The sequence below is a fragment of the Uncinocarpus reesii genome, genomic scaffold (genome assembly GCF_000003515.1).
Source record: "Uncinocarpus reesii 1704 scaffold_1 genomic scaffold, whole genome shotgun sequence".
Classification (NCBI taxonomy): Eukaryota; Fungi; Ascomycota; class Eurotiomycetes; order Onygenales; family Onygenaceae; genus Uncinocarpus; species Uncinocarpus reesii.
The window spans coordinates 4,424,189-4,443,730 of NW_003052500.1; the positions used below are offsets into that span (position 1 = coordinate 4,424,189).

Consider the following 19,542-nt stretch of genomic DNA (forward strand, 5'->3'; position numbering starts at 1 on the left):
AGGGAAGTTGAAAGGTCGATTTTTGATTTCTTCTTGTTTCGAGCCGGAGATCTCAATCCCAGAAAAAAAAGCGTTGAGATCGGTTTCTGGGCCCCCTTTCACTAAAATCCCTGCTTACCTAAGAATGACTTGTTTGTTACGCGGGTATTACAGAGTACACTCCCTCCCGCGATAACAAGCCACACAGCCGTGAAGATGTGCTGCTTGCGTACCAATGCTTGCGTGGGAAGAGAGGGAATGGCAAGATATCATTGACTATCCCATCATCGGGCTTTTTTGAGATTTGCTGGTTGCGGAGGAGGAGTAGTACATGCATGACTGGGATCAAGCTCTGTGGCGAAATTTCCGCGCCTGTGAGAATTCAAGGCACGGAACCAGCAGGGTATTTCTGAACAGCAGTGTCCCAGCCGTCGGACAAGGACCGCGGATCTGCGCCAGGCTGCGTCGGCCCTTTTGCATATTTTGACCAGACTGTGCTTGGTACTTGGTTGGAATCCCATCTAACTTCCGGAGAGGCCCATGTTACCTCTCCCATCCCCAAACCACTCGGTGTCTTACACAATTCACATTCCGTTTGCAGTGATAGTGGCTCTTTGAGGAACAATATGAAGGGAGGACATTCATCAAGTCGCCGGTCGTGTGATCCAGTCCAGCCTGGCTTCCCCCGCCAACAATCCTTTTATTCGGATATTGGAGCATGGAGGTGCCTTGGCCCTTAACCGTGGTTCCTCTGCACTGGCTTAGTCATATACGGCCTTGGCGCCCAGGAGAGGGGGGTATCTGATTGGCCAATGCACGGGCCGCCAACCGCCAATCAACTTGTCTGCCAAGCCGTCTCTTCTGACGACATCTCCCGCTGCGTTTCATCGGCGACCGCAGACATCAAAACATCCTGGGAGATCAGAGCGCTATGGGGTGCAGAACAATCTCTGTAGCCGCTCACCTCCATGGCTTTACCCGGCATCGATGGCCATGACAGCCGAGGCCACGCTCCCTGTGTCTGGCCTTGACGCTGTGGACCTCGTTACGCGCCTGGTGACCATGGGAAGAGCCTATTTCGGGCTCTGATATCCCTCTTTGAAACATGAGGATCCCGTCTCCTGCAGTTTCAGTCAGGATGACCGCTGGTAGCTTAGATTCGGTTGGCTCTGGCTTGTCGAGTCTCTCCGACTCCCCTTGAAATATTGAAATGGAAATGGAAGCATCTCTTTTTCAAGAATTCTGAGTGTCTCTATTCCAAAGCAGAAAACCAACCCTTGCTTTGGCCCATTTGTCAGTCATGCCTTGGTGATTCAGCCCTGCTATGTGTTCCTATAAAATGGGTCATTGACACCCAATTTCTGAGTGAGATATAAAATACCCATTGTACCTATTGTCTGTGGACCTCTTTTGTTTTTCATTTTGTTATTGACTATAGTTGACTAATTTCTTGCTGGGTATTGTTTGCTATACTTTTGCTGGAGCTTTCACTCTTATTTTGTGGTTAATTTCTGTATTCTTTTATTCATCAGCCATCTTTTTCTCACTTACTTCCTTTATTCAACACGGCACAATCTCCATCACATTGTGAACTTCACCTTCTGATTAGCTCTGGAAGCAATCAAGTTGATCGCATTTAAACCTCGCTTGTCGATTCCAAGTTAACAACTCCCTTCAACAATTTTGCCCATACTATCCATTACGCGCTCAACCCAGCATTTCTTCGAAGCTAAGTTTGACATAATGTTTTCAAATATGTTCACCGCCAAGGCCTTGATGGCTTTTCTCTTCTCAGTTTCGATGACCCCGCTTGTGGCAGGCCATAGCTGGGTGGAACAACTTATGAATATTGCCCCAAACGGCACTTTCGTCGGCGACCCCGGATACCCGCGAGGCAATATTAGAAGAGGCACCCCTGAATTTAACGATCCTGCGATGACATATCTTTTACCTCCAAATACTCGACCAGCCGGATCTGGGTTACAGCCGGGCGACAATATCTGCAAGGAAACACAGCGAAAACTCGAGCAGACCCAGGGCAGCCCCCGACTAAAAGCCAGCCCTGGGGCTGCAATTGCTTTAAGATTCCAAGAAAATGGCCATGTTACTCTGCCAGACGCTCAGCCAGGAAAGCCCAAGAATCGAGGCTATGTATATGTGTACGGCACCACCGATCCTCGACCGGACGACAAGATTTTATCCATTCATAAGGTTTGGAACTCTGCTGGAACTGGAGGTGATCGAAGGGGAATGCTCTTATCACGCCAGAATTTCGACGATGGCCGTTGCTACCAGATCAATGACAAGCCTATTTCGAAACTTCGCCAGGCAAAATTTCCGCATGAGGCGAACCAGCTGATGGGAGCGGATATGTGGTGTCAGCAAGATATTGCTCTGCCCCAAAACGTTCCTGTTGGGAAGCCTTATACGCTTTACTGGGTTTGGGACTGGCCCACTGCGCCGAGCGTTGACCCTGGGCTCCCCAAAGGCAAACTCGAAATTTACACAACTTGCATGGATATCGATATCATCGAAAAGCCCCTGTCCAATAAACTAGCCATTGCGCAGGGAGGGGAAGGATATGTCAAGGGCCAACCACTTAACAACGCGGCGCTTCCGTCACAACTTGCCCAGTTGAATAACGCAATGGTCATTCCCACCGCTGCCAGCACGGGTTTCAGAACGGCAGCCGTTCAGCTCACAAAGTCTGCACCAAATAGCTCCGGTGTGAAGCCCACTGGTATGCCCCACGTTCATATCTATGCTTCTGAGCCCCATGCTAACGAGGTGTAGGGGCTTTCTCACACGGCACAGCAAGCTCCACCATGGCCTCAGCGGCAGTCATAACTATTATTCCGCCTTTCAAGAACTCGACTACCCCACTCAACTATGAACAGAATTCAAAAGCTCCAGGTGGAACGACCCCGGTTCCTACACAAACGATGGCACAATTCCGTTTCCGTAGAGATGGGGTGGAACTTCGCCGCCGGGCGTGAAAGTGAATTTCGATACAGCCTCAAAACACAAATTGCGATATGCCCCAAAATTCGAGATATTATCTCTCAGGCTCCCTGACGGCATCCCCCATTTGGTTCTTCCTGTTCCACCACTTGGAGTCTTGTATGTATATTCAAGTCTCGATGCCGTTAAAACCCATACCCGTCATCTCCCATAGTTATCTAAGTTGGACGGCATCTAGGATCTCACATGTGTATTTACGTATCGCCAGCCTAAAGGGGGTTTTTCTAGAACTATTACACACCCTTCTTGCCCACATGCGTGATTCAGATCAAAGAGGAGCCCAGTTGATACATGAAGGAATTTCTGCGTGGCATAAGACTATCATTGTAACTAGCTCCTTTCTCATTATTCTATGGGGCGAATGCTTAGTCTTATCGAGGTTGGCTTTATGTACATACGTGTTGGAATAATGTGAGTGCTATGGTGGATCCGTGAGGAACATAGGAGACTCGCGTCTTCCTGTGCTAGGGAACTTATATGTGCTTCAAATTAATTCGCTTCGCATCAAGTAGACGGGTCGTATTTCGCCCCGAGGTTTATCCACGCTCTGCGCACATCGAGGTCTTCGCTTTTGCTCGTGCCATTGACCATAAGTTCACGGCCGCTTTCTTCCTTAAAATACATGGCCCAATCGTACTATCGAATAGAAATTAGATCGAGCTCAGTAGTTAGTACGAAATTGACTAGAAGTAAACCCGGGCGGGAGGAGGTTATCCTGGACCACCGGGGCATAACTGCTCTGGCTCACCTTTCCCAGTGTTAACTTTATCACTCCCTCTTCGTCGACGGGGCGGTAAATCGCAGATGGGCTCTGTCCGTTGATCATCGACAGAATGTTCGATGTGACAACGTCTGCCTGCGAGCGGGCCGCGCGCTCCATTCTAGGTGCGCCGGTTTTAGCAACGTCGCCGAGCGCGAAGAGGTGGGGATTGACGGGACTGCCGGCTCCAGCATCAATCTGGAGAGTTGGTCGCACGAGGATTTGGCCGGTGGATTTGCAGACGGCGGAGGGATATAGGTGGGCGAGAATGCCGGAGTTGGGGCGTTGACCAGTGCATCGGATCTACTTTCGATGTTTGGTTAGCGATATTGCTATGATGGGAGGATTGGAGAGCAGGGGTTCCGTACCACCAAGTCAAATACCTCTCGACGACCGTTTTGAAAAGCCAAGGTTTCCTGGGTGCTGCTTCTGACGAGGTCGTCGACTCCGTCCACAACCGTCTTGGGCCGTTGGCCTAGTACTGTGTTGACCTGTAGCTTTTTCAGCGCCTGTAGCGCAAACTCGTGCAGCCGTGGACCGAAGTTTGGTAGCAGTTGGTGCCGTGAATGGATCAGCGTGACATCCTTTTGTGGAAAATAGCTCTTGATATCGGTCGCAACCTGCACCCCAACCGGCCCACCGCCAATCACTGCGATGCGGCTGGAGTTCTGGATGCGATGCTGCGACGCACGCATCTCCGCACAGGCGTCAGCTTTTTCCGTAGATGTGAGCTTCGCCGGTGCCGGCTGCCACGAGCCGGTAGCCACGGCGAGGTATTCGTAGTCGATGCTTTTCCCCGAGGCGAGCTGGACCTGCGTCGGGGTGATCTCAACGGCCGAATCTTGTATGTGTTGGAAGATGCCGCGTGGCGCCGTGGTAGCAATGCCGCCGTAGGGGATAAAGGCGCCTTGTTCCATGCCGGGAACGACACCGAAGCGTGGGAACACGAACAAGTGGTTGAAGTGGGAGTTTCTCTCGACCAAAACCGCGCGATAGCCTGTGGGTAGGGTCTCCGTCAAGCGTTGTGCCAGATGCACGCCGGAGTATGAGCCACCGAGCACGACAACATTCTTGGGCGACGGAATCTCTTGGTACGTCCACCGATGGCTAACCGCCTGTACCTTTTGGCAAATGCGCGTGTAGACGAAGTTAAGCATGAAGCGCGAGCCCCTGCTGTAAAATTCGAGAGCCTCCATTCTGTCATCACCAAAGAGACAATTATGAAAGCCTAAGTCTCACCAAACAGAGTGAGAGGAAAAGGAAAGACAACACGTAGTTGTCAAGATTCCACGATGCTCCTGGCTCTGAAAAGCGTCCATGATGAGAGCAGTTTGTGAAGATAAAGAGTATAGCCAAGGCGGAGGAAGCGCCATTATTGCTGTCAGGGGCCCCAATGAGGCTGTATGAATCCAGATCATGATCCTTGAGATGTTTGTTTTTTGTGCTGCAGAAGTTTTGATATTATTGTTGATGCCCGAGCGAACTTTCGTCTAGTAGTTATGTCCGGTGGGGATCGGGGATATTACGTCATTTCAAAGATGTTCTCCGGCCCGTTCATTACCACCGTGATAATGTGCCGTCGTGGCGCGGGAAAGAAACAATACGGTCAGGGAACCTGACCATGCCGTGTCAATAGCGACCGAAGGCCCCTTGAGGTCCGAAAGGTAAGAGATGTGGTTCGACAAAATGCTGGCTGGTTTCGGTCGGCATGTTTCTTCAATATCATGGAATTGAATACTGGGGTAACCCGTTGTCATCAGGCCAACGGAGATAGAGAGATATGTGCCCTTTAATTAATTAGGCTGCCGCCAACCATCTGTAGGGCAACCGTTTCCAAAAGAAATCATTTCTGATGGTTCATCGAATCCACCTCAAGTGGATTCGTGTGAAAGAAGCACGAATTGAACCAGAACAGCTGGGAGTCCTTGGAAAGGAGAATTTACTCAGGGCATCAGTCCTGCCCCGATGTCATCCATTAAAATTGTAGAATTGCAAAAAGCTCAACTTCTTGCTTGTTATTGAATTCCAATAGGACATCCTAGGGGTTTCTAAGTAGATTCCAGAGTTTGGAGGAACAGATTGAACCGCTGGGAAAACGACAGGCTGACCCTATGAAGAGTTTTTCATAATACCGCTTATTCGCGAGGTGGAAATGGCGATGTTTGGTTAAGACCGCACACAAAAGGCGAAAGGAAGCAGTAATCCGTATCACTTAGATACGGAGAAGGGATAGGTGATTCCTCTCGTATATTTATCCTCGAAGAACATATATACGGAGTATATATATCTGCTCATAAAATAGCCGAGTCCCTAGAAGTAATACCCGTCAAAGTAAAGAAAGGTGGTCTGCCAGGGACATGCCAATAGCACCTCGGGTTTCCAAGTGCGAGATACACCGGCCATAGCTATTCGGAATTAAAAGGTTGTCTTTCAACCTAAAAGAAAAGGATAAATAAGCTCACCATTGATGGCTGCTGAAGATATGACCGAAGACTGGTTTACTATGCCAGGAGCACGGGTGCTGCTGTTTGCCATAGTCCATCTCCATTGATGGAATGTATGTAAGGCCATTGTAATAGATGCACAGGAATAAGATCCGCAAGGGACTGAGGAAGTCGGTCATTGAGAGGCAGCTGGACAGAAATGGGAATTCAGTGTGAGACTCCGCTGTAGTCATTTGGTTGTTGCAAGTACTTACTCTCAAGGAAGATGAGGAGTTTGTCGGCGAGGAGAAGAGTCACCTAACTACTCCGTACATTCTTCCCAACCCCAGCCAGTTGGAATCCATTGAAACAGAAACAGCTACAATGGTTAAATATACCGCCACTGTTCTCTAGCGTCCCAGGAGTCCCTTAGTTTGCCTGTTAATGTCTGCAAGGCTGATCCTTCTGCCAAGCCAGCCCCTGCATGAAGGATTTTTGAGACGTCCGCTTGCTGGATCTCAAGCTCACTGGATGAGGCGAGCCATATGCATTTTGATGGCACTTGCGGGCTGCTGTCCTGGTAGAGTCTCTAAGGTGTATCTCGTCTGTTAGCATAATTGGGTCAAGGACAGTGATCTTTCGAAATCCAATGTCCCCCCTCCTCGCTCACTCCAATCCAGCAACTTACCCCCCGTCCTTATAGCCACCCTCTCTGCACAATGGAAGCCACACCTAGGGTCCCTGCTGTGTCCCGCCGACGCCGTCGACCGACTCTTGCCTGTGAACCGTGTCGTCGCAAGAAAACCAGGTCCAAAACATCTCCCAGGTGCCCCAGATTGTTCGCGGGAACGTTGCTAATATACTTGCGCTTCCACCAGATGTGATCGGAATATTCCCTGCGAGCAATGCTCCCGTTCCAGATCCGAAGTATGCACGTACCTCTGTGATGACGACCACTTGACTGGCAGCGGTCGCGTGGCAGACCGTGTGAAACAAGCGCGCACGAACAGCAACCGCACCACAGGTGTCTCTAGAAACTCTCCCTCTACCCTTTCTATCGCCCATCCGGAGGCTGGGTTCATTTCTTCCCGCGATATCACTGCGCCTTCTTTTGACCTTCCAGCACCAAGGTCGAGTTTTATTCAAGATTTACCACACGGAAAAAGCCCCGTCAAACACACCGATGCCCTCAAGTCTCTATACTCGGACAGGGAATTTTCCCGCGGGACCAAAGCGTGTGATATCGCACCAGCATCACCACCCACAACCCACGACGAGAGCTCAGCTGTTCGAGGAATCTTCTCTAAAACAAGATTCTTTGGCCAAAGCCATTGGATGAATAGTGTGTATCATGTACGTAGGCACCATTATCGTGGACTATTCCCTCGATTGTAGATGATGCTACCGCCGCAATATACCCTGCGCGGCATGCCCCTACCAACCATCTCGCTCATTTTAGCTTGACTATTGGATCCATATTTAGTACTGGGCGCTGATTCTTCAAGTTCTCTGAGGTTTACGATATTCTACGGAAATTCGATGCTGATGGAACCTCCGACATTCGTTCCACATACAACAATTGTAAGAATTTAGCTAGGGCAATAAAAGCCCGAGAGATTGTCAACCAGCCTCTCTGGCCCAATATTCTTGACCAGGTTCCGTCGAGGAAAATAGTTGACATGCTGGTCCACGCATATCTCCGAACCTTCGAGTCTGTGTTCCGAATACTGCACGTCCCGTCCTTTTTGCGGGAGCTCAGTAATCACTGGGTTAACCCTAGCTCCTCAACTCATGAATTCATTATCAAACTACTGCTAGTGATGGCTGCTGGCATAAGCTTCTTGCCGGACCGCAATGAAATGGCACCCTGCCGCTCTACTCCTACACAGTGGATAACAACTGCTGAGACTTGGCTCCATTCACCTTTTGAGAAATGCCGAATCAACACGTCGGGCATACAAATATACTGCCTTCTTCTTTTAGCTCGCCAAACAAATGGGATCGGAGGAGACCTTATCTGGATTTCTGCAGGTTCCTTATTGAGAACAGCAATGCATATGGGCCTCCATATTGGCCCCTCACGATTGGTAGGGATGTCTTATTATGATCAAGAGATCAGGAGAAGACTATGGGCCACGGTGCTTGAACTACTCCTGCAGTCAAGCATGGATGCTGGTGGTTTGCCCCTCGTCCAAATGCAAGATATCGATTGCGAACCACCTTCGAATTTGGACGATGAACAGTTGGATGAATCAAACACAACGATGACAGTTCCACATCCAAAACCGTCGGAGGAATATACGAGGACGTCGGTGCAAATTGCACTAATGAAATCATTTCCATTGAGGCTGGAGATAGCGCGGCTCCTGAACGATTTCCGGTCCGAATCCACATACGAGAAGACGCTGCAGCTCGCCTCCCGCCTCTCATCTTTCTGCAGGGCCAATCACCTTCTCATACAATCTTGGCGCACTGGTGTGGCCCATCCCAGCACCTTCCAGGTCAAACTCCTTGATCTTTTAATGTACCGATTTCTCCTCTCCCTGCACCATCCCTTTGCGATGAAAGCCAAAACCGACCCCACCTTGTATTTTTCGCGGAAAATAAGCCTGGAGGTGTCGATTTCTCTTTTATCTCGTAGGCAATTGGCCGCTGATTCGCCATCCTTGGATGATGATTACACGCGCCTTACAGTGATTGGCACCGGATTATTCCGTAACGTTTCCGTACAAGCTATCAGCACCGTCTGCGACGAACTTATTCACCAACTGGAAGAAGAGCGGACTTCTTTCATGCCCGTCTCCAGCTCCTTCCCGCGCCATGATTTGCGCAAAATGGTTGAGGAGTACGTTGAGCTGCTTGACCTGCGGATCAAAAACGGCGAGACAAACGTACGAGGGCATTTGCTCTATTCTTGTCTTCTAGCGCACATTGACGCCCTCCAGACCAAAACTTCGATAGAACAATCCGTCGCGAATGCGCTTAAGAAGAGTTTAAATAGTTGTTATTGCAGGCTCAAAGCCCGTGCGGACGAAATAGGGGTATCCCCGGCGGATCTCGGGATAGACCCTATCACAGGTGGGCGCCTAGACGACTCAACCGGAGTAGAAGGGATCCAGAACTGGATCATTTCTGAAGCAGCCGTAAGTGACCGTAGCCCCTATATCTCTTTTTTTCCCTCTTTTAGGAGATCACGGAGTTAACGTGGATGAGACAGCTTCATGATCCTGGGATGGACTTTGACACATTGATCTCCATGCTTCCGAGCGGAGCCTCTTAAGTTGATAAATATCTTGGCCTTTCTTGGTTTGTTCACTAAGTATCTTCTCAGCTGCCACTTGAAAGGTGCAACCTGCCCCAGCCAGAGCCCATATATTACTAGCGATGACTACTAAGCCATACTTGCAGTGCTTAGTTAGTTAACTCGTTAACTAAGCTCTTCCTAGTGGTGGAGGTTATATTCCTGCTTATTCCAACCACACCTCATAAGCCTGGAAGACCACTCAACACGTCTTGGTCCGATATTATGAACAGTCCTTCTTCTCTTGCGAACAGAAGGGAGCATGCAAATTTGACCAATGCACTCCACTGAATGTTTTGTGAAACTCTACTGACTCACCACACCGCCGCAACAGGTGTGGCTTTTTTTTTTTTTGGCTGATATCTTCGCATCCCTTCGATTGTGGTCTTATACAAGACAAACCAGCGAAGTTCTCACCTGTCGCAATTTTAACTAGATTATGCTAAAACATCAATTTTGTGGGTCATTTCCCCGTGCCGTTTGGGGTCGAAACCGTTGTGGAAGGGTTTGTGTTGAGCCGATTGACATCGACGACCACGGGTTTTAATTGACAGATATGTTGGGCATAAGATTTCCCGACCCCGGACAAATCAAAACCGTGCAACCCCTTTTTTGTTGTCGTAAATACAGAATCGACGACGCAGAAACAAGCAAAGCCATGAAAAGCTCAATGGCAACCGAGTTGATTATCTCAGTCTTACTCCATGGTAGCAAGACAGATCGAAACAGCGGAGAAGCTGCAACTCATGAGTGCGGCACCCAAGAAGGTGTTCAATTGGCCAGCTTTTAAATGGATATTAATCACATTAATCATGGTTCTAGGCCTGGTATTCTGAAGCGGAGCTTATTAGCAGCTGGTGCATGACGGGCATCTTCTCGCAGTCAACTTTCCAGCTTGAGATTGCACTACGAACACCCGATCTCCCTGGGGATGAAGCGTCTAGACCGGGCGAATGCGACTCCTTCTGGGCACTGGACAACGTCAATAACCACGCGGTATTAAAGTAAACGCCCGCTCGCGTTTTGCTCTCCGCCCGCTCCATGATCGATTGGGATCACTGGCCAAGCCCCGATGTCCGGCGGTTGATAGCTTTCGACCCCTGAATCCGGATGAGTCATCATCTCCGGGTTGTTATGTCCGGTTCTTGACAAAATATTGATGCGAAAGCTGAGAATTGTCACGACTAATTACACTATTAAACGAAGGCAGAACCCGTTCTCCTACAGTCTCCTCACGATGGCAACTCAGACGACTACACCGGAATGGCAACCGAATCTACTTCCCCCCCCTCCGGCCCGGAGCTCTCTCACCTGAGTCTCGAAGACGACCATAACGAGAAGTCGCCAATTACTACGGATGATCAAGACCAAGCTCCAGCGGGAGACTTCCCCGATGGAGGTACGAGAGCATGGGCCGTTGCATTAGGCACAGCCGGCATTGCCTTTTGCACCCTTGGCTATGTTAACTCCTTCGGGTGAGTGTTAAGTGTGCCTGCTTGACGAATCCTACTTACACCAAACTTAGGGTTTACCAGGCCTATTATGAGAGCTCTCAGCTCCGCGGCCACTCCCCCTCACAGATATCGTGGATTGGATCGACACAGGCTTTCTTCGTGTTTGGCGGAGGCATCGTTGGAGGCCCTTTGTTTGACTTGTATGGCGCCAAGGTGTGAACCGTCCCTGACCTATCCATCCCTCACAATCTGAAGCGATGCCCTAATGATGGTTTCACTTAGGTCATCCGTCCAGCAGCATTGCTCTTTGTTCTGAGCATTATGTTGACCAGCGTATGTACGGAGTACTACCAGTTTATCCTTGCGCAAGGTATTCTGGGCGGCCTTTCCAATGGCATGTCTATGTTCCCCGCGATGGCTGCAGCACCGCAATACTTTGACAAGAAGCGCGCTGCAGCTATGGGCATAGGCATTGCCGGGTCATCTCTAGGCGGGATTATTTGGCCAATCGCCCTGAGTAAAATGTTGACATCGACCAACCTGGGCTTTGGTTGGAGTGTCCGTATTACTGGATTTGTTGCGTTGGCCCTTATTGCTCCATCAGCCTTTGCCGTCAAAGCCCGCCTCCCGCCGCGCAAGAGCCGCTTTTTCCTCTGGGAATCCTTCAAGGAGCCTCCGTTTATCTGCCTCGTTATTGCGGGCTTCCTGGGCTTCCTGGGCCTGTTCACCCCGCTATTCTATCTTCCCGTCTACGCTATTCAGCAAGGCATGAGCCCTTATCTGGCCTTCTACCTTGCTGCGATTTTCAACGGCGCATCCTTCCTCGGCCGAGTTATCCCAGGTATTCTCGCCGACAAACTGGGTCGATTCAACGTGTTCATTTCCGCTACAGTAAGCAGTGGTATTCTGACATTCTGCTGGCCGAGAGTCCACTCCAACGCTGCGTTGATCGTATTTGGCTCCATCTTCGGCTTCTGCTCCGGCGCAATCACTTCCGGCATGGCCGTGAGTTTTACTTCTATTCCCAAGGACCCCAGGAATATTGGAACTTATATGGGTATGGGCATGGGGGTGTCTGCCGTTGCTGCGCTCGTCGGGCCTCCTATTAACGGGGAGCTAATCGATAATTATGGATTTGCTGCGATGGCTAATTTTAGCGGAGCTGCGTGCATGGCTGCAGCGATACTTATCATCTTCGCCAAGTATTTTACAGGCAAAGGAATCTTTTCTAACAGCTAGGCGTTTCTTTTTGAGCGTTCGTGTCAAACCTCCCGTTCAATTCGCTGTTTGCGGAGGACAGCAAGATTTTAGACGTCTCCACTCTCCCCCTTGCTTTGGGCTGGATTCGCATTTTGGGAGTTTAAAAGGTTTCGGGATACATAACAGTTCGGGATGGCGGTGTCAACTATTGGGTGTTTATGTATGCTCCTTGAATAGTCTTGGTGAATGAAATCCGTAACTTGTAATTAGCACTGGATTCCGCTCTCTTGCACATTGATGAAGATGATACTGAAGAGAACTCTCACAGTTTGACGGGAGGAGGAATGGCTAGGTATTTGGATCTATATCAAACGCAGCGCACAGAGGCAAACTCGCGGTGGATGTGCTATAAATAGCAGCGCCAATCCCCAATTTGCTTTTTCTCTCCCCATGACTGCTGGCCATTTGAAACCCGAGACCGCGAGCTGACTGGCTGGTGCGGTGTGTTTCATCGTCGCTCACGGTTCGATTCTTCTGCTCGCTCTCTTCGCACAGTCCGGCAGTGAAGATTAGTCGCATTCTGCTCGTCTGCCCGTGTTCGCTTCAACGCAGCCCTATCCCGCAGCCCAGGCCGTGAACCACTAGTTATCGGGGCCGTGGGTCGTTTGGCGTGGGCGGCTTTTCACAGTTGGGAAACGTCTTCCTCGCCCGAAACCTCCACTTGTCGTCGGCGTTTGTTTCATTTGTCCTGGAGCATCTGTTGTTTGGAAGAATGCTGGTGATGACCCTGCATAATAATTATCCTGAAGATCTCCTACCAAGTCTTCAATTGAGCATCTCACATGGATAATACTGATACTAAACCCCCCCCGTTCATCGTCGCTTGGTCGTCTCGCGAGCAGGTTTGCTCCCTGCCCTGCGCCTGACTCTCCTCGCTGAGAGGCGTGGGCTTTTGGTCGTTTGCGCAGCGTGACATTTTGATTGTTGACAGCAGACCATTCGCGTTGCTCCAGGTGAGACTCTCTCTCTCTTCTCTCCCCTCTCCCTGTCCAGTCCTGGCTTGTTGACAACATCGCTTTTTGGCCAGAACTCCACGCAGCCTCATGCCCTTTGATCCTCACAGCCCTTTTGAAAGACTCCCAGCGGTCCAACGTCTGCGCGTGAGTTGAGCCTGCTCCCTGTCTCTCCGGTTGACTGAGCCATACACGTCGGTTCCCTTTTCTCGCACGGTGGAAATGGCTACCCATGATATCTTCTCCCTCCTCGGCCCCGCCACAACTCGACACCACCTCTCCACCCTCGCAGCTGCCGAAGCGATCCTCACTCGCTGCTCCTTTCGCCTCAAGACGTGCAAGCGGGCAGTCCTACGGCAAGAATCGCACATCTACTCATTCCGCCGGCTCGATGAACCGTTCGCGTCCCGCATCGCATGTCTTCCCGTTTTTCCCTTCTAGTCTGCCCTATGCCCTGGTACGGGATTTTGCTTATCCTTCAACACACCCTTTACACTATGGAGCGCCCCCAAAAGACTCTAGCGCTACAACTCCCGTTAGTGAATCACGAAGGCTGTCGGATCCGCCGAGTTCGTGGGACGCGATGCGTTCAACATGGCCTGCTCCACACTGGAACCCCGAGACGATGTATGGCCAGCAGCAACTCCCTGCTATAGCCTTTGGAGACGGCCCGCCCTACAGTGAAGACGAGGATTTGCATAGCCCTATAGTGACCACCACAAAGCACCGGAAGCATAAATCTGATTCACGGAGGGCCAGAAGCCCAGCAAGAGACTACTTAGGTCCTGGTTCGGGTGGCCATGAGTGTGACAAGGGTGCTTTTGTCGGGGTCAATGGCGACGGTAGCGAGTCATACTACGTAAAGGGCGAAGATCCCGGCGAAGATGGCCCCGGAGACTACGTTACTTACCCCGCGAATGAAGGGAACCATTCCTATTTAAGCCCTGGCTCATATGGCCATGACATGCACACCAATTCCCATTTTACCACCTCGCTTCAAGGCCAACCCCACGGGGGCGATTTTGAGCTTGAGTCCGACGACGATATCTCCGATGACGGGTGGCGTGATCCATCCCGTTACTCGCGGGACTATCAATTTACCATCGTTTCGCCCGATGAAGAGATGCATGGGAAAGCGGTTGCGCTCTTTGATTTTACTCGTGAACATGAAAATGAACTTCCGCTGAAAGAGGGTCAGGTTATATTGGTGTCCTATCGACATGGTCAAGGCTGGCTTGTTGCAGAAGACCCTAGGACTGGAGAGAGCGGGTTGGTTCCAGAAGAATTCGTTCGCTTGGTTCGTGATATCGAGGGCGGGTTGAACAGTTTAAATGGGGCCCTGAACACTCCGCTCGACGGTCCAAACCCTGATGCCATAGACTTGGACGCAGCCCAAGACCAACCCAATGCGCCAGATTCTCCATCGGCGGCAGATTCTCCACCCACTTCTAATGGTGCTACTAATGCTGAGGGTGGTGACACAATGACGGCCAACTCATCAAACCTAGAAGGATCCCCAAGCTCAAATACGGACAAACAAAAATCAAAAGACAAGGAAAAGCACCCGCCTGTTTTATCCACATTCTCAACAAGCAGCCGCGATTTAGCCCCGTACCCACCTCATCTTCTCAGCGGGCACCAACATAGCAGATCTACACCGCCGCAAATTGAGAATTTCAACTCCAACCTTGATGAGCCGAAGAAGCAGTCGAGACGCTCGAAAAGCATCTCTAGACAGATTTGATAGTCTCGTTCAATTGGTTGCTGTGAAATTCCGTTTATTAGATGGTCAAGCCGTCTTTATTTTTATCTTTCTACGTCTTTTTCAAAATACCCAGATGTTAAACTGGCGGATGGCATAGGAGGTTGTTAGGGAAGCATGGAGAACAGCGTTACCATTGTTTCTCATGTTTCCTTGTTGGATACGATGCATCTTCCTTTCTTTCCTATTGGCGGCGTATCGTTTGCAAATCTCTTTCTTTCCCGCTGGTCAGGTTCTGTTGTGATATCAAGTCTAGGTTTGGCCGAACTGCTGTGGAGTCTTTTTATTTATTTATTTTTTCCTTTCTTTTTTCTTCCGCTGCCTTTACCTGTTAGTGTTTTGTCCCTTTAACTACCACTTGCCCTTTTTCGCTTCTGGCTTGATCACCTATTCCGTGGCCCCATAATTGTCCCTTTCTCTTTTGCCATAAATATTTACCCACCGTTGTGCCAGAGTATCATGTATGATCCTTGGAAAACAGGTTAGCAACCTGTCAAGTACAGAGAATTACGACTAGCTATTTTTTGTCTCTTCTCTAAAAGCTAGGCATTCCACTGTCTGTTTGCCCTCGTCCCTGAACTTGACATCATCAAGGCCCTTGTATTTCGACCAGTAAGCCCTGCCATGAAGGAATTTCTATTGGCAATAGGTTCTATCCAGTCATGCTCCCTGCGAGAACTCCGTGTTGGCGAGGGATTCTTTTTTTCTCCATCTACCATATATCTATACAACTTACCTGGTTTGATACAGATTTTTCATACAGGCCTATCAAACTCGATGGGTTTTAATTTGGTAACTACCGAATAAATAATAAATCTAACAGGCGCGAGAATCTCTTAACAAGCCTAACTGTTACTATCTAAATGATTAGCTAGTTATTCTTGTCCGCAGTCTTTTCTTACCCAATCAGTATGAGCTTCTCAAAGGAATGATGCCTCTTACGGAGTATACTCTCTAGTGCTTGAAATGACAAGCAATGGCGCAGGTTGTTTGGCCACTGATATTGAAGAAACATCGTACCCAGAAACCCTCCTTCCCAAGTTGCAGCGCATATAAAGGTTCATGCTTTTGGCACTCTAGGATGAGAAACTCGGATGAAGTATACAACAGAAGGGAGTCCATTTTAGTTCGCTAAAGTAATGCAGCAGTGATCGAAAGTAGACTCGAACGATCAATATCTAACTGAAGAATAGCAAAGCTGTAATGGGCAGGAGGGCAACGAAGATAAAAACTTGGGAAAGCGCATGGAATGATTAGGTATGTCATCAGGGTTAGTTACGAATGTATCGAATCAGTGATGGTAGAGTGCCGAATGGCATGCCTCTTAGCCCAGGAGATCGTCCAGGCCATGACCCCCCGACGTATTTCCGGGCTGCTTCTGCTGCTGCGATGAGCCCATACCCGTACCTGACGGAGTACTGCTAGGCGTCGAGATCGATGCTGCAGGTGTTCCCCAAATACCTGCACTCGCCTTCTCCTTCGCCATGCTAGCCAGATTGGGGTCCTTTGTTTTGACTTGCGGTGGTAGTCTTGATTCCGGCATTGGCGCTAGCTGACGACCAGAGGGTTGCTCGAAGACGTCACCAGAGGCTTTGCCGGCGGTGGGTTGAAGTCGGTGTGGCTACTTGTGAACGAGTACCTGGGTGACTTGACACTAGCCTGAGGTTGAGGAGCTGGGACTGAAGTAAAGTAATTTGGTTGGACAGCTTGGTAGGTCGTGGGCTTGAGAGGTTGGGGTTGCATTGTGGGGGAGCTGATGCTAGGCGTGTGCGATACACTGCCTGGAATCGAAGGCGCTGGAGAAGTAAGTCCCATTAGCCCATTCAAGTTTGCTCCCTGTGCCCCTGAGACCGGTTTTGGAGCGGCGAATTGCGTCTGAGGAGGCGCAATTGATGCGGTACTTGGAGGGGGAATGGAAGCAAACTGGGCCTGGGATGCGGTCGTTTGTGTGGTTGGACCAGCGGATTGGAAGTCGTCGAAATCGTCCTCATCCTCGATGGATTGCGGCGCAAGACTAGTCAGGCCGCTGCTGCCAACTGGCTGTTTCCCTGCCGATACTAAACTTTGGATTTGTGACGTTGGAGCCGCCGGCGGTGCTGGTTCGTCACCAAACTCGAACAGATCAGGTTCAGGGGCTTTTGGAGGCTCAGGTTTCTTTGCTTGTTGCCTGGACGCAGGTGGAGGGCTGCGTTCGGTTCTCCTTTGTGAAGCGGGATAACTTCCCTCGTCGTCATTCTCATCATACTCTTCGAAACGGTTGCTCCGTCTTCCGGAATCGTTGAAGCCGCTAGTATTGCCACCGAATCCTCCGCCATCGCCGTATACCCCTCCACTGTATCCTCCGTAACTGGCATCCTCACTTCCAAAACCCCCATAGCGAGAGCTGCTCGAAAAGCCGCCGGAGAAACCGCCCATTCCGCCTTCAATGCCACCGAATTTGTTTCTGTTGGCTTTCGCCTTCTTTCTCTCCCCACGAATAGCATCGACATCGCTCAAAAGCTTAGCCAGCTCCTGAGCACGATTGCGAACGTTAATTCCCTGATCTTTGCCATTGTTGTCGATGTAATGGAATTGGCGCAGCATCCGCAAAAGAGAAATGTGGGATCGTGCGTCGTCAATGACTCGTTCCGAACCGTTCTTGATGAGAAATTCGAGAAGTTGCAAAGCCTAAGAAGACATTTAGCCGTCAGCACAGAGCGAATTTCATATATCGGCGCACCGGGGGGGGGCATGAACCGTACTTTATAGATCTGCCGCCATTCTTCTGCTGTCTTTTCCGTAAACCGTCGGTAAATCATAGGCATAATCTCGTTGAGTAATTGACTATAATCGCATGTTAATAGCCGAAAAGATCTATTTTGTCCTCGCCCGGAAGGAAACCAACTAGCTATGTGTTCCGTTCGCAATCTCCTGCATCAAAGTTGAGGACGCGCCCCATGGCTCGTTGTTGGTAGCTTCACGGACTTTCGCCTCCATTTCCGTATAGTTCATCATAGCTGCATAAATCAAACCGCTGTCAGCCGCTCTAATTCACCCCGAGGAAGTAGAACACGGAACATCTCCCCCCCCGCCCGGTTGCTTTGGGCACTCTTGGGTCTCGAGGGTGGGCGCTGCTGTCGCGGGCCGGGACCAAGGACGAACTGACCATTCTGGACTTTGCGCACCCCTGCCTTCACATCGTACATCGTCAGATTGCTAATCTGGTCTTTGAGCGAGTTGAAATCCATGGTGGAAGCGCAGTAGCTGTGGGTTAACCTCAGAGGCGAAGGATCGGAGGTGAGTCTGAGGACAAGTATGTATCTCTACGCTCTCGATCAGAAATGACAAAGGGCGAACCGAGGCCAAGGTCCCAAGAAGTAAGGACGGTGGTATAAACCGCTACAGAATGCGGTTCCGCTAAGCAAAGTGACGATGGCCACCTGTCTGGCTTTCTTCGTGCTGGCGAGATGCTCCTCGAGGAATCGCGGAGGCTGGATTTTAGCATCAAACCCGCCAGCCAATCACCGGGCGCAATTCGTCACCACATTCCTCAGCCCCAAAATGATATAGAAGCACTGAATGCAACATGCAGTCAAGATGGCCAGCCGCATGGGCTCAATCTCTGTGTTTTGTAATGCATTCCTAGATGGCTAAGCTAGTTTGCGTCTCTGCCCGAGCCTGGAAGCTAGAAGTCGACTGCTTGGAGGAGACGTGAAACAAAAACCGAAACCGACCAATATAAGAGAAACATAGAAAAGAACGTCTAAAGCAGGGCCGCACTTGGCCAGGTTTGAAAGAGAAAAGTTGTGCTGACAGCAACCGCCCCGAACTGGATTTTTGATAATAGCACAGAAATAAATCCATTGCATGCATGCTTGGTAGAACAAAGAAGAAACAAAAGTCGGGCCTATATCAGAAAGGGGGTATCTCAATGCCCCCAGTATCCTCCTAACCGTGCCATGATAGTCATATCCCATAATATCCCATCACTTCATTCGTTATAAAACTTCTTCATAATCAAATGCAAAAACAAGTTAACATTCACTCGCAACTGTCCTTCAAAAAAGTCCATAAACTGCGTGTTGTTGAATTGGGCCTGCAGTAAATCATCAAGAGGAACCTGAGCATTTGCACCAGGAACCATCATATTGCCGCTGCTGCCGTCGATCATGAAGACCCCAACCTCGTTGCTTGAAATCGTGAGATCGACCCGGTCCCATTGACGCTCAGTGTATCCTTTCCAATGAACCAGCACTCCTCGGTCTGCTAGGTTGCGTGCAGAGTATTTATAGGAGCCAAATTTGAAGATACGCCCTGATCGCTGGAGTTCGCGTTCGTGGTCCCACTGTTTGGTAAACGGCATCAAAAATCTCTTTTTGCCCTTTTTGTTTTGAAGTGTGATCATCGCTTGCTCAATATAGTCATTGTACGTTTTCATTTGTTGGTCAAGGTACACGGCTTGGTCGTGCAGTCTCTCGAGAGTCAGACGGACACCTTCCAATTCTCGTTGGCGTTGAATTCTCCGGCGATGCTTAGTCCTAATGTCAAGAGCTATTTCATTGAGAAGATCTTGGTAGTGATTTCGTCGCGTAATTCCTCCCGCCTTTTCGAGTCCGACGATATTTTCCAAAGCGGTCCGCTTCAATTCGG

At 49.9% G+C, this 19,542-nt stretch overlaps 7 protein-coding genes across 7 annotated transcripts; 4 read left to right on the top strand and 3 right to left on the bottom strand.

Moving 5' to 3' along the window:
* Nucleotides 1-1,734: 1,734 nt before the first annotated feature.
* UREG_01708 (uncharacterized protein) lies at nt 1,735-2,975 on the top strand (the record flags this gene model as incomplete). The annotated part of the gene is made up of 2 exons (XM_002542146.1): nt 1,735-2,719; nt 2,794-2,975. The coding sequence occupies 2 exons, from the start codon at nt 1,735-1,737 to the stop codon at nt 2,973-2,975; spliced, it is 1,167 nt and encodes a 388-aa protein (XP_002542192.1).
* A 529-nt stretch (nt 2,976-3,504) lies between these two features.
* On the bottom strand, nt 3,505-4,956 carry UREG_01709 (uncharacterized protein; the record flags this gene model as incomplete). The annotated part of the gene is made up of 3 exons (XM_002542147.1): nt 3,505-3,636; nt 3,749-4,063; nt 4,129-4,956. The coding sequence occupies 3 exons, from the start codon at nt 4,954-4,956 to the stop codon at nt 3,505-3,507; spliced, it is 1,275 nt and encodes a 424-aa protein (XP_002542193.1).
* A 1,946-nt stretch (nt 4,957-6,902) lies between these two features.
* Nucleotides 6,903-9,463, top strand: UREG_01710 (uncharacterized protein; the record flags this gene model as incomplete). Its single annotated transcript, XM_002542148.1, has 4 exons — nt 6,903-7,021; nt 7,062-7,536; nt 7,689-9,326; nt 9,401-9,463. 4 exons carry the CDS (start codon nt 6,903-6,905, stop codon nt 9,461-9,463), a joined length of 2,295 nt encoding a protein of 764 aa, XP_002542194.1.
* A 1,284-nt stretch (nt 9,464-10,747) lies between these two features.
* On the top strand, nt 10,748-12,191 carry UREG_01711 (uncharacterized protein; the record flags this gene model as incomplete). The annotated part of the gene is made up of 4 exons (XM_002542149.1): nt 10,748-10,959; nt 11,010-11,151; nt 11,221-11,995; nt 12,178-12,191. The coding sequence occupies 4 exons, from the start codon at nt 10,748-10,750 to the stop codon at nt 12,189-12,191; spliced, it is 1,143 nt and encodes a 380-aa protein (XP_002542195.1).
* Nucleotides 12,192-13,383: 1,192 nt separating this feature from the next.
* UREG_01712 (uncharacterized protein) lies at nt 13,384-14,895 on the top strand (the record flags this gene model as incomplete). The annotated part of the gene is made up of 1 exon (XM_002542150.1): nt 13,384-14,895. One exon carries the CDS (start codon nt 13,384-13,386, stop codon nt 14,893-14,895), a length of 1,512 nt encoding a protein of 503 aa, XP_002542196.1.
* Nucleotides 14,896-16,461: 1,566 nt separating this feature from the next.
* On the bottom strand, nt 16,462-18,140 carry UREG_01713 (uncharacterized protein; the record flags this gene model as incomplete). Its single annotated transcript, XM_002542151.1, has 4 exons — nt 16,462-17,580; nt 17,655-17,736; nt 17,798-17,909; nt 18,059-18,140. The coding sequence occupies 4 exons, from the start codon at nt 18,138-18,140 to the stop codon at nt 16,462-16,464; spliced, it is 1,395 nt and encodes a 464-aa protein (XP_002542197.1).
* A 743-nt stretch (nt 18,141-18,883) lies between these two features.
* On the bottom strand, nt 18,884-19,330 carry UREG_01714 (uncharacterized protein; the record flags this gene model as incomplete). The annotated part of the gene is made up of 1 exon (XM_002542152.1): nt 18,884-19,330. One exon carries the CDS (start codon nt 19,328-19,330, stop codon nt 18,884-18,886), a length of 447 nt encoding a protein of 148 aa, XP_002542198.1.
* Nucleotides 19,331-19,542: the final 212 nt, after the last annotated feature.